This window comes from Echinops telfairi, unplaced genomic scaffold, assembly GCF_000313985.2.
Source record: "Echinops telfairi isolate 266 unplaced genomic scaffold, ASM31398v2 ScPeMD7_6;HRSCAF=24_0, whole genome shotgun sequence".
NCBI lineage: Eukaryota > Metazoa > Chordata > Mammalia > Afrosoricida > Tenrecidae > Echinops > Echinops telfairi.
Genome location: NW_022103902.1, coordinates 21,133,456 through 21,146,218, shown reverse-complemented (window position 1 = coordinate 21,146,218; position 12,763 = coordinate 21,133,456). Strand labels below are relative to the sequence as shown.

Here is a 12,763-nt window from a genome sequence, read left to right as displayed (position 1 = left end):
TTTAAAAAAAAAAAAAGAATCAATAGATTTATTAAAGTCTAAGTCGTCATTGCCTTTTTCACTGGTATGCATTTGCCATTAAAAAAAAACAACCCTGGTTTTCCTTGAGATTGTCCTTGATGAAGCATTAATTACTAACTTTATTAAGTGTTGACCCTTTAGCACATTTCTAGAATGTTCTGCCACCATGAGCTAGATAACATTCTAACACTTAAAGTCTTTCCCAATGTGGGAATATCAATATCTATGGGTGTTTGTATAAAGAAAATTGTACAAAGAAATCTGTCAAGATCTTTATCTGTTCATAACACTGTGAACTAATATTTTTTCCAAACGCATGATTCTATAACATGGGTAGATTCCTGCAAAGCACAAGACACACCAATGAATTTTAATGTAACAGAGTATGAGTTGTAGCCTATTGACATAGAATCATATTAAATATAGTATCCAATAAGCTCAGTGGCAGTGTGTTTGACTTATCAAAGAATATATACAATTATCTTCCCACAAAGTTATTAAAACAAAGATATATGTAAATATGGATTTTCTTAAAAAACTTCAGCTAAGCAACATATTAAAACGGATTCAATGAAGAAGCAAACATGAAAATCTAGCTATCTTCTATTAAGGTAGACATTGAACAAATTTGCAAAAATGTTAAACAATGCTAACTTTGGAAAATCGTCATTTTTCACAAAAATATGTTGTTTATGTTAATAATGTAATGGCTTATTTTTTAAACTTTTTTGGGACTTATTATTTTTAAACAAATCATTTGGAAAGTTCTGTATTCATTTTAAGTAGAGAAAATATACATAATCCACATAAACAAAAGCTCTTTGGAGTCTTCAATAATTTTGGAGAGTATAAAGGGTTTCTGAAGCCAAAAAGTTTGGAACTGCTGCCCTAGTGTAATGATTCACAATATTGACAAATTAGAATCATGTGTGTGTGGGGAGAAGGGGCGGTCAGGAGGGAAGTGAGTGTAGATTCTACCTCCAGATTAACCGAATCAGAATATATAAGGGTGGAGCCCAGGAATGTTTTAAAACAAAATAAAACTTCTCAGGAGGTTTTAACATGTAGCCAGGGTTGAGAGCCACTGAACCAATGGTTTGCTGCAGTTGGCTAGATAGGCCAATAGGAAAGCTGAGACTGGCAGAGGAAGCTTTGGGGAGGAACTAGGCAGATTAATAAATTGTTCCATCAGTAAATTCATAGATTGATGCAAATGGCTAACATGCTGGGCTGCTAACTGAAATACTGGAGGTTTGAGTCCATCCGGAAGTACTGTGAGAGGAAGACCTGTGATCGATTGCCAGAATCAACAGCTACTGAAACCATATGGAACACAGTTCTACTTGGACACACCGGTGCTGCCCAGAGTTGGAATCAACCAGATGGAAACTGGTAGGCAGATTAGGGAAGGGCAGTCTTTGGTATCTCATTGTATGGAGTTGACAAAGTAGATCTCAGAAAGGAGTCTGAGTAAGGGAAAGATGCTCTCCACCCCCCCAAAGACCAATGGATTCCAGTCAGTCAAGAAAAGGGAGTGGCCCCTAGGGCAGGGCACCTTCCTTGGTTTGGGGATGTTTACCTACTTTCTGTGAGAATCCAATGTTTTAAAAAAAAACTTCTTCACTAACCTAGGTGTGAGACGTTGCTTCCACACCTTCTAGTCTGGTAGACGTAACTAATGGACTCTCAAAGCCTCTCCTCGTCATCATCTTCTAAGCGACAAAAAGATGTGTTGATAATGTATGTGCCAGGTAGACTCACCGTCCAGCAAAGAATGGCAAATCCAAACCAGGCAACGCCCCAGGCGTGTCGGTCCATTGGCCCGGAGATCAGTTCATAGCAGCCCTAGAGGAACGGGGATTCCACAGGGGTAAGAAAAGAACCAGAAACAAAGATGTGAGAGATTGGTGGAAAATCAGCTTGCTACCTCAATAAATGCCATTTCTAAGTCCATTTCAACATACACAGCTTCTTTTCACAACCTTGTGGATAGCCAGTTACTAACACGGCTTTGCTGAGGGAATTTAAATGTAAATATTTTGTTGGACAAGATATTCAATATTGCATTTATTTCAATTTTTAAGAATCTTAAATAATTTTATTGGGGCTCCTACATATATTATAATAATCTATAAATCAATTATATCAAGTGAACTTGTATATACACTGGCATCATCATTTTCAGAACATTATCTTTCTACTTGAGCCCTTTCATATCAGCTCCTCTTTACTGTATTCCCTCCCTCTCCCACCCTACCATCCTTATGAACCCTTAATAAATAATATTCTATTTTTTTCATATCTTACACTGATCACTGTATCCCTTCGCCTACATTTTTGTCCCCGTTTAGGGGAGTTATTATTTGAATCTTTTTTATCACCCAATCTAACAAAAGTGTTGCTCTTTTACCATGAATTTTTTTTCTTGTTGAGTTGTAGACCTTGCAAACTATTCTTAATAAAACATGATTTTTTCATTCCCAAAATATTTTACCAGGAACCCTGGTGGCATAGTGGTTATGTGTTGGGCTGTGATCCTCTATGCCAAAATATCTTATTGGTGATTTGGGAGAGGGTATGGTTTCTTTTCACTCATTCGTTTTTAAGTAAAAGTGCTTCAGCCTGGCCAAAAATATCTCTTCCTACATCATTTCCTTTTACTTACTCATGACATCTATCAGTACCTGGAATTTCATTAGGTTTTGTTTGGCAACGGATTGCCTGTGGTGAGATAACAGTTGTTTCACACCTATGCAGCAGAACTGATACCTATTTTTTTTTTTCGAGTTCAGCAAATTGGTTGTTAAAATAGCACTTGTAATCAGGATTTTTTCTAAGGTGGGTGGCTGGGCAGCTGCCCAACATGGAAATCACAAATTTATATTCCTTACTCTTTTTTAGTGTTTATCTGCACAACACTGTGTTCGAAGCACCGGTAGTAATGTTCATTTCGTCCATATGTTTAAAAAATTAGACGGAACTGTACTCGCAATATTTCTTTATTCATAACATTTGTTGTACTTTTGATGAGATACAGCATTTTTATTCCTTTGCATTTGCTACTTCAGTAAACATATTATGCAAAGAGGAAAACAACCAGAGGGTGACACTCTGTTATCTGTTTCATCTTTGAGTTATGCTCCAAATGCCAAAGAGATGTTATGAGTGAATTATGCAATTCCTGAAAATGTTCAAAGAGCTAAAAATATTGTCAGAACAATTGCTGTAAGTTCAGCAAAAGCAGAAAGGGGTTTCTCAAAGATGAACACCATACATTCAAAGAAGAGAAGTCACCTAATTGTTTTTAATGTATCAAACACAATGACTATTGTCTAAGTGGCCTACCACTAAAGGAATGGGATCCTACTCCTAAATTGAAAAATAGCCGAAGAGACTCGGATAAAAGCGAAGAATATTTAATGTAAATGAGGATGCCAATCAAGAAGCAATATGTAAATATCTTAAGTAACAGTTTTATTGTTTTTGTCAGGTATTATTTAATATTGTTATCAATATTTTAAAAGTCTTACAACATAATCTAGTTTTATGTACCTCATTTATTGTTCTTACTTAAGTATTAGCTTCATGGAACAATAAATTATTCTCCAGCATACATATTTTTTATACTTAAAACAGTCATTAGGGCAGCATACTTGTTAAATTATTTGAATCGCACAACTGCCTGTATCCCACACTAAAATTCAAGCTCCGTGAGGGCAAGGATTTTGTCTTAGTCATTGTTGAATCTTTCGTAGAACATAGAAAAGTGCCTAGCACATAGTAGGCACATTTTTAGAATGAATAAATGCATGATATGGAGTAGTGACTACACAGTAACACTGTGACACATCTGATGGTTCACAGAACACTCCTATAGCCAGTACTTGCTTGATTTATCCAGCAAAGCTAGGAGGAGCTCATTCACTCAATCATATGCACAAGATCCCACAGATGCCTGGCCGGTGCCAGATACTAGGCTGGATGCTAGGCTTTCAGTTGTGACAAGACAGAAATGGGTTATGTCCTCATGGAACTTGAAGACAAGAGTCTTCTTCTTTTCACTTATCCTCACTTAGTGAAGTCTTGGTGGGCTGTTAAACATAAGCCACTTCAAGACAGAAAGGTGAGGATCTCTGTTTCTGTAAACAGTTACCATCTCAGAAATCCACCAGGGAGCATCTACTCTGTGCTATCGGGTCCCTATGAGTCAGAATCACTTCGATGGCAATGGATTTTGCAGTCTCGCTTAGTCTAGGCTCCTCCATCATTGTAGAGGGGCTTGTCTGGATCTTCCTTAGCCCCATCATTCATAATGTTCTATAAGTGGAGGCTCAGAATTTGCACATAGTGTTTCTGGGGCAGAAGGATGCTGAAGTAAAATCAATATATTTTCATCTGAAATTTTATGTAAAATTCTGGCTGATCTCTACTATTGCAATGTAGAGATTGCAATAGTAGAAGACTCCACCATTTACGTTAGCCTTGTGGCTGTAGCAACATTTTTGTGTTGTAAGTCTTGAAAAGCTGTAATATGGGTGTGGAAAGAAGTTATTTACTTATTCATTTGCCCATCTTATTCATTCATTCATCCCCCATGATTTATGTTAAGTTATGTTATGTTAAACCTATATTATGTCAAACATTATGTAATGTGAAGTAGATAGTGGAATAATGGTCCTCAGGAGGCTCATAGAAAAGGCAGATGGATGAATAAAGAAGTACGATACAATTGAAGATGTTAACTGCAATAATAGAAGTAGCGTATACTGGTTACTGAGGTGGCACATCCACTTTGTGGAACATAATTGTGGTAGGGGGAAGTGGCCGAACCAGGGACTCAGAGACCATATGGAGACCAGGATAGGGAGCATCAGAAAGGATTGCAGGGTGAGAGACGGTGTTGAAAAGGAAGAAAGACTGAGCCTGAGAACATAAGCAGCATGGAGAGTCGATGACGTAGAGACGCTTAGGGATTCGCAGACTTGGTGAAGGACAGTGGTGAGTCTGAAGGTGAGATGTAGTTGGTGAGTAGTGGAGATGGAGATGTTGAGGACAGTTGAGGCCAAGGAGCTGTCAGGGAGGGTCGTCAAAATGTATGTGAGATCCCTGAAGGCAACAGCAGAAAGGATTAATTTTTACCTTTTCCTAAAATTTGAGGAAAGTAAATGGTTTTCAGTTTGTCCTTATGGCTTAAGTGTTATGATATTTAGAAAGAAAGTGTCTCTTTGAAATGAACTGCTCATCTGACGGCAAACTCCTTTTTTGTCCCTTTCAGAGATTATTACAGTTTGTACACACTAAAATCCAATCAAGATGCGAGGTCATGGGCCAGCAATGAAATAATGAAAGCACTTATTAATCCTGAGAGGGTTAATTACATTGCATACTGTGAATATAGGCAATACATTTTATTTATTTATTTAAAAAAATCATTTTATTGGGGGCTCGTACAACTCTTATCGCAATCCATCCATCCATCCATTGTGTCAAGCACCTTTGTACATTTGTTGCCCTCACCATTCTCAAAACATTTGCTTTTTACTTGAGCCCTGTTGTCGGGTGTTCTCAAGTCGGTGCTGAATCCTACAGACCCCACATGTGAATACAGTGCCAATACAATATTCCTGTAAAGCTGAATGAGGGTTGATTTGAAGCCCTCTGTAAAATAATCCCTTTCTCTGCTTTATTCTTACATGTTAATCTGGTAGGCATGGTTCTGCCTTTGTGAATGAATGCTATGGAAAGTTTTGCCTTATTACACTCCCCCAAATAATAACCTCTATTATTCCCATGTCCTTTTCCTGGATTGAGGCAGCCACTCAGAGTCCAGACACGCAACCAAATGTGGCCCTGTGATCAGCACTGCGGTGTTCTTCATTCTGAAAGTGCAGTATGGCTGATTTACTCCCAAAGCAAAAAGCCTGACAGTTGTCAATTATTTTGTGACCTGGCTGGCACACCCCTCGATTTTCTCAGTGTGCTAAGTTATGACGCGTTGTACACTTTTCGGAGGCTGGCTCCAGGGATATGAGAGTCTCATCAGGACTTTCCAGGAATATTATCAAGTTCTGTATTGGCTTTGAGGCTAGGCTCTTGAGCAAAACTACTGGGATTTTCTTCCTGTTTCGTTTACTAGCTGTGTGACCTCAGGCAATGTGATAATTATATCTATATCTCAGATCCCCATTTCGTGTAAAATAGGGCTCATATTAGAGGTTGCCTTTGAGTATCAAATGAGTTAATACACGTATGGCACTTGGAATAGCGTCTAGCCTTTATTAAGTGTTCAACAAGTGTTAATGCCCATGATCATCATTAAGCTCAAAAGTCATCTCTATGTAAACGACCTTCCACCTAAGTTACCAACTTTATATTCCATTAAAATGACTCTACAGTGAAAAGGAGCAATGGTTAAGTGCTTAGCTACCAACACAGAGATTAACACTTGGAACGTACCCAGCAGTTCTCTGAGAACCTGCTCCTGTCAAGTTCACAGCCTAGGAAGCCCAATGGGAGCTGTTCTTCGATAGCCTATGGGTTTGCTTTGAGTCGGAATTCATTGGATGGTACCCAGTCAGAACAACCTTCAGCTCCACCACCCATCTATCCATTTGTCATACTGTGGTAGCTTGTGGGTCTTATAATACTCAAAGCTATGCCACTGGTATTTCAAACGCTCACAGGGCACCCATGATGGACTGGTTTCAGCAGAGCATCCAAAGTAAAGTAGAGTGGGGAAAAAGGCCTAATGAGTTGCTTTTGAAAACTAGCCATTAACAATCCCATGGATCACCACTGAATGTTGTCCGATATGGTGCTGGGAGATGAGCCCCTCCCTAGGTTGGGGGGCACTGTACCAAGGCTGCAACAATGGACTGACGCATGCCAATGGCCTGAAAGAGTGCGCACTCAGGGTGTGTGGTGTAGTGCCCTCCTGAGTAGAGGCAATCACGTGGCAACTGGCAACAACATGACCCCCGAATGAGGAATGTGGAGATGTAATGATCACAATCCTCAGCAATGGTCATTGTTTTGGAAATGGCGACACAATCTTTTAGCGTATCACCCCTTGAATTTACATTTTTCAAAAACTGGGCGAGTCTTTGTCTACTGTAAGTATTTTTGGAAATACTAAATATATACATTGTACTTTTCATTTAAGCAGAGTTGGATTGTGCGACATCAATTATTCCGTTTTGTTAATTTGGTTAAAATATGACTGCTAGAATCAGCTCAACATCAATTTGCATCCTTTTACTCACAGAAAAGGAAACAGTTTAGGGAAAAAGATGTCGAATTTCCTACGGCAAGATTATGACCTGCCGTTAACCAGTATTTCCTCATGAGACGCAGAAGAATCTTGTGGCAGGTCTTGGAGGAAGGGAGGGCTTACCTGACTGTGATAATAACCAGGCACCCCTAGTTTGCAGGCTTCCACATTCAGTGGCTCTTTAAGATTGTTCATAACACAGCACTGACGAGGCCAGGGATAGTCGGCATCGTTATTCTCAGCCCGGAAAGCAGATGTGTATTTTTGCCAGTCAGATGGACCATTTACACCACAGCAATTGTCCTGTCAGCGGGAGAAAGATACAAAATTCTCTTTCTTGATCTTTGCTAGAAACATCCATGTAGTAACTGAGATTTTTATGGAGAAAGACTATATTATGGAAAGTGTATCACAATTTTTCTAGAACTCTCAGACTAGAGCTGGAGGTATTAATAACTTACATTTTAGAGTTTACAAAATGATATTTTACATTTATTACTTTCTTGGTCCTTAATGAGCTCTGTCATCTTTTGACAAATTAACCTAAACAAGACTTAGTTTCATTAAACTTGGGGTGAATATAGAGTTGTTGTGAGCTAATCTATTTAAATATATTATTACTAAAATAAAACAATATATTACTATAAATCACAAACAATAATTATTTATGAGACTCTATTAGAAGAATAAAGAAATGTTATACAACATTAAAAATAATCGTTATTATAAACACTAAAATCACTATTAATGTGTTTATTAATACATGAGCTAACATATTTAAGGCGTTTAGGACAGTGCCCAGCCCATGCTGCTGTTAGATGCCATCGAGTGTCTTCAGACCCACGATGACCTTGTGCACAGCAGAACAAGACGCTGCTGGGTCCTCACTGATCCTGCAATTGTTTCTACACTTGAGCTCGTGGTTGCAGTCACGGTGTCCACCCAGCTCATGGAGGCCTTCCTCTCGGTCACTGCCCCTCCACGGTCCCAAGCAGGATGTCCGTCTCCAGGCACTGCTCTCTCAAGACACTATGTCCAAAGGATGTGCGGCAAGGTCTCACCATACTTGCCTCCAAGGAGTACTCTGGCGGTCCTTCCTCTAAGACAGACTGATTTGTCCGTTTAGCAAGCAGTCCATGGCACTTACACCATTCTTCACCAGCGCCGCACGTCAACTGCTTCAGCTCTTCAGTCTTCTTGTGCGGTCTCCAACTTTCACACGCATATGAGGCAATGGAAAATGCCATTTCCCATTGGTAGCTTGGGTTAGACACACCTTAGTCCTCAAAGTAACATCCTTGCTTTTCAGTACTTTATAGAGGTCTTGTGCAGCAGATTTCCCTAATGAAACCTGCCTGTTGATCTCTTGACTGCTGCTTCCATGAGCACTGGTAGTGGATACAAGCAAGACAAAATCCTTGACAACTTCCATCTTTTCCCCACTTATCATGATGTTGGCTGTTGGTCCAGTTGTGGTCCATATTGAAGGCTGCAACCCTTGAAAACTGCCATCCTTGATCCTAATCAGCAAGTCCTTCTCACTTTCAGCAAGCAATCCTGTGTTACCTGCATACTGCAGGTTGTTAATAAGCCTTCTTCCAATCCTGATGCCACTTTCTTCTTCATATAATCTAGCTTCTCTGATGATTTGCTCAGTATACAGATTGAGTAAGTATAGTGAGAGAATGCAACCCGAATGCCCACCTGTCCTAATTTAAAACCATGCAGCATTCCCTTGATCTGTTAGCACCACTGCCTCTTCATCCATGTACAAGCGCTGGATGAGGAAAATCAAATGTTCTGGAATTCTCATTCTTCTCAAGGCTATCCACAGTTTGCTATGACTCAAATGGTCAAATGCCTTTGCATAGTCAATAAAACACAAGTAAACATCTTTGTGGTCTTCTCTGCTTTCACCAAGATCCATCTGACATCAACAATATATCCCCTATTCCATGTCCTCTCCTGTATCTGCCCTGAACTTCAGGCAGCTCCCTGTCAGTGCACTGTTACAACCTTTCTTAGATGAACTTCTGCAAAAATTTCCTTATATGTGACATCGGTGACATTGTTCTATAGTTTGAGCATTTTGTTGTGTTACCTGTCTTTGGAATGGGTACAAATAATGGATTTTTTTCCCCGTTAGTAGGCCAAGTAGCTGTCTTCCAAATTTCCTGGCATAGACAAGTAAGTGCTTCCAGTGCTTCATCAGTTTGTTGAAATACTTCAATAAGTACTCCGTCAATTCCCGGAGCCTTCTTTTTGGCTAATGCATTCAGTGCAGCTTGGACTTCTTCCTTCAACACCATTGGTTCTTGCTCATAAGGACCATAGGTACTCCTAATAAGTGTTAATTATTATTATTATTACAAATAATTATAATTATTATTACAAATAATAATTGTTATTTGTAATACTTATTATTACAAATAATTATTACAAGTAATAATAATTATTATTACAACAATGTTAGAGAATATAATTATTCTAATAATATAATATAACATTAGCAATTAATATGAGCAAATTGAGAATCAGAATGTTAAATTAAAAAAATTAGTTATGGAAGAGCTGCAAATTATTATTCTCATTTTACTTTTCTATTTTTAACTCAGGGAATGGCCTAGATAAAATTCTACTTGAAAAAGAAATCGCTGTGTTTAAAAATGTTTACCAGCTTCCCTGGTAGTCGTTCCTCCATGACTTAGATCACTGACATACTTGTCTGATGAGATAGGATTGAGGGAATAAGTTGGTATCTTTGGCTTTTGAATCACTTGTGAATAGACAGAAGGAACTGGGTGGTTTGGGTTGTCTCTGTGCTGTTAGAATGATGGGGATATGATGCAGGTTTGACAGGGTGATGATGGGTATTCAGGAAGATTTGGATTTAAAAAACCACGTTATTATAAATTGGCTGAAAGTTTACAGAGAAGGTAAATTTCTTATTCAGCAAGTCAAACACAATTTGTTTCATTTTGTTGATTGCAGCCTCCACAATGTAACATCACTTATCCCACCCCTTCCATCTCTGTTTCCTCTTTCCATTCCCACTTCTTTCTTAACCCTTCTAAACTTTGTCCTTGCATAAATGCCAGCTTTTAAAATTTCAAATGGCTCATTATTCTAAAATGTGTGTTCCGCCTTGCTGTTATTCTTCCACTTGTAGACCTGCATATTATTTGGCTGAAAATTGAGCCATGAGATTGAGTTCATTTCCAGACCTAAGAGCCCCAGTCTCAGGGGTTATACCAGAGTTTAGGTGATCAAGAAGCCTGGTCTTTTCTACGATTTTGAAATTTGTTCCTAGTTTCCCCCTCACCCTAGCCACAGCCTTCTAATGTGATTCCTTTCACAGCATTTAGTAATGGTAGTGGGGCACCATCTAGTTCTTCTGGGTCATGGAAGTGAATGTTCACATGGCCCATTAGTCTGTGGGACTAATTGTTTTCATGTGTGTGGTAGTTACACACACTTGAAGATATAAATGTGTAGGGGTGGAGTCTAGCCTGTCAATCTGGTCACAGCCTGATGGTGCCTCCTTGTGGGCATGCCCTTCTCATAAGGAGGGTCCTGGGAACCTCCTTCCCTGACTCTGCTTCACCTTCTTGCTGGTGAGCCACATGGAGACCCACCAGACTCCTAGAGATGTGTTCTTTGCCACTGGATCCACATGACATTTCACCAGTCTGTGATTTTCCTGCACTTTACATCATTGCATGTGGCTACAAGAATCTGAAGAGGGATTTGTGGGCTAGTATTGGACTTAAGGACATGATCTGGACTGGGCTGGGATGTTTGCTTGATATGTAATTACTTCTTGATATAAAGCTCTCTCTTGCACATATATGTGTGTATCTGGATTTGTTTCTCTAGTCAACACAGCCTAACACACTGTGTCTTCACTATTCTTTCATTAGGACAAGGACAGACCAATAGTTGCACCTTACATACTTGCTCACCAGCCTTTTAGATTCCAGTCACAATTCTTCAAAGTAGGATGTCGGAAATTTGTGGAGTGTGTTATGTCAATTGACCTTGGTGTCCCAAGACCATGGTTCTGAGCCCTCAGTCCTCATAACACAACCCATCAAGAGGTCTGGTTGAACATCACATCCATCACAATCATGGCTGTATTTTCAGCAAAGGCACAATATCCTCTGGTAACCCTATATATATTAATGGGTGTAGTTCCATTTCTCCCCCACATCCTTTCAGCCTCTGCGTCTGTCCATGTACCTACACACAGAAAATGGCTAGTGCAGAATTGTGTATGTAATAGTATTTACCTTTGGTGCTTCTAACTCTCGCCCTCCTTCAAGTAAGACTTGAACTGTTGATGCTACTTGAAGTAAACATGGGCAGATGGTATGCTTTTCAATGACAGAAAACTGGAGGGTCAAATAAAGTCAAGGACCAGCCCACAGGAAGTATGGAAGTTATGAAATAAGAAACACAGATAACAATTTTCACAGCGTTCACTGGGGGCGATGAGGAGAGGCACTGTTTTTGATTTACATCAGTGACACCTGAGCTCTAAGAGGCAGAATGTGTGATTAATCTGAATCTTTTACAATATCACCCTGTAAATGGAAGTCAATCAATATCATGACTTGAAATAAAATATACATCTAGGCATTCCCCTGAGTCATGTGAAGACCCTCTTGCCAATGAACTAGATGGATTTTCCATCCCAGACTCTTTTTGAAGACAATTCCATCTATGACAGTAACCCTCATATACAGACTTCCCCCCTAACTTGGTCACTGGCTTAGAAACAAAGTGGCATCTTTCCAGATGGTGAGCCATTACCTGAAGCATGAGCCTGTCCCAGGTTTTGGTGACTCCATTGTTCTTCCACTTGTCATCATTATTTGGAGCACTGTTGTTTTGGTATCTCTCCAACATCTGCTTCAGGAAAAGGTTGGTTGTAAACTATTGAGGGAGGAGGCAACACAAGAGGAAGAGTTAGTACACTAAAGCTGAGGGAGGGGAAGTAGTTTTATCAGCCTATTTCTGTAGCATTGAATGTCTGCAGCGGGGAGCAACTCTAATAAAAATCTCCAAGTAGGGGCAGGGGAGGGTACGAAGCTGTTTTTGGCTGCGCAAAGTCCCAATTTAGTGAGAAGAGCTTGAGTGAGCCTGTTGTGGACAGGTATTGTAGGGTGGTGTAGGCGAGGGAAATAAAGAAAGGGAGAGAAGGATGCTGAACTGAGAGTAAGTCTCCGATGTGGTGGCCGTTGCACAGCAGTAACAAGCACGGAGGTTACATTCTCCCCCACCCCCATACTTTTATTGGGGGCCCTTACAGCTTTTATCACAATCTGTACATTCATCTAGTGTGTCAAGCACATTTGCACATATACCGCCGTCATCATTTTCAAAGCATTTTCTTCCCACTTGAGCCCCTGATTCAAAGCATTCTCTTCCCACTTTCTTTCTTTTTTATTAAAAGATCATTTTATTGGGGGC

The 12,763-nt window shown here is 39.6% G+C and overlaps 1 protein-coding gene across 2 annotated transcripts in view; it reads right to left on the bottom strand.

The window, feature by feature from the left end:
* UPK1B (uroplakin 1B) overlaps positions 1-12,763 on the bottom strand; it is a 40,128-nt gene that overhangs the window by 4,097 nt on the left and 23,268 nt on the right. For both annotated transcript variants that reach the window (XM_004706415.2, XM_045286206.1), the window contains exons 5-7: positions 12,104-12,226; positions 7,415-7,594; positions 1,783-1,866 (exon numbers count right to left, since the gene is read on the bottom strand). In XM_004706415.2, the coding sequence (XP_004706472.1) occupies positions 1,783-1,866; positions 7,415-7,594; positions 12,104-12,226 (387 nt within the window). The remainder of the gene's footprint in view (positions 1-1,782; positions 1,867-7,414; positions 7,595-12,103; positions 12,227-12,763) is intronic.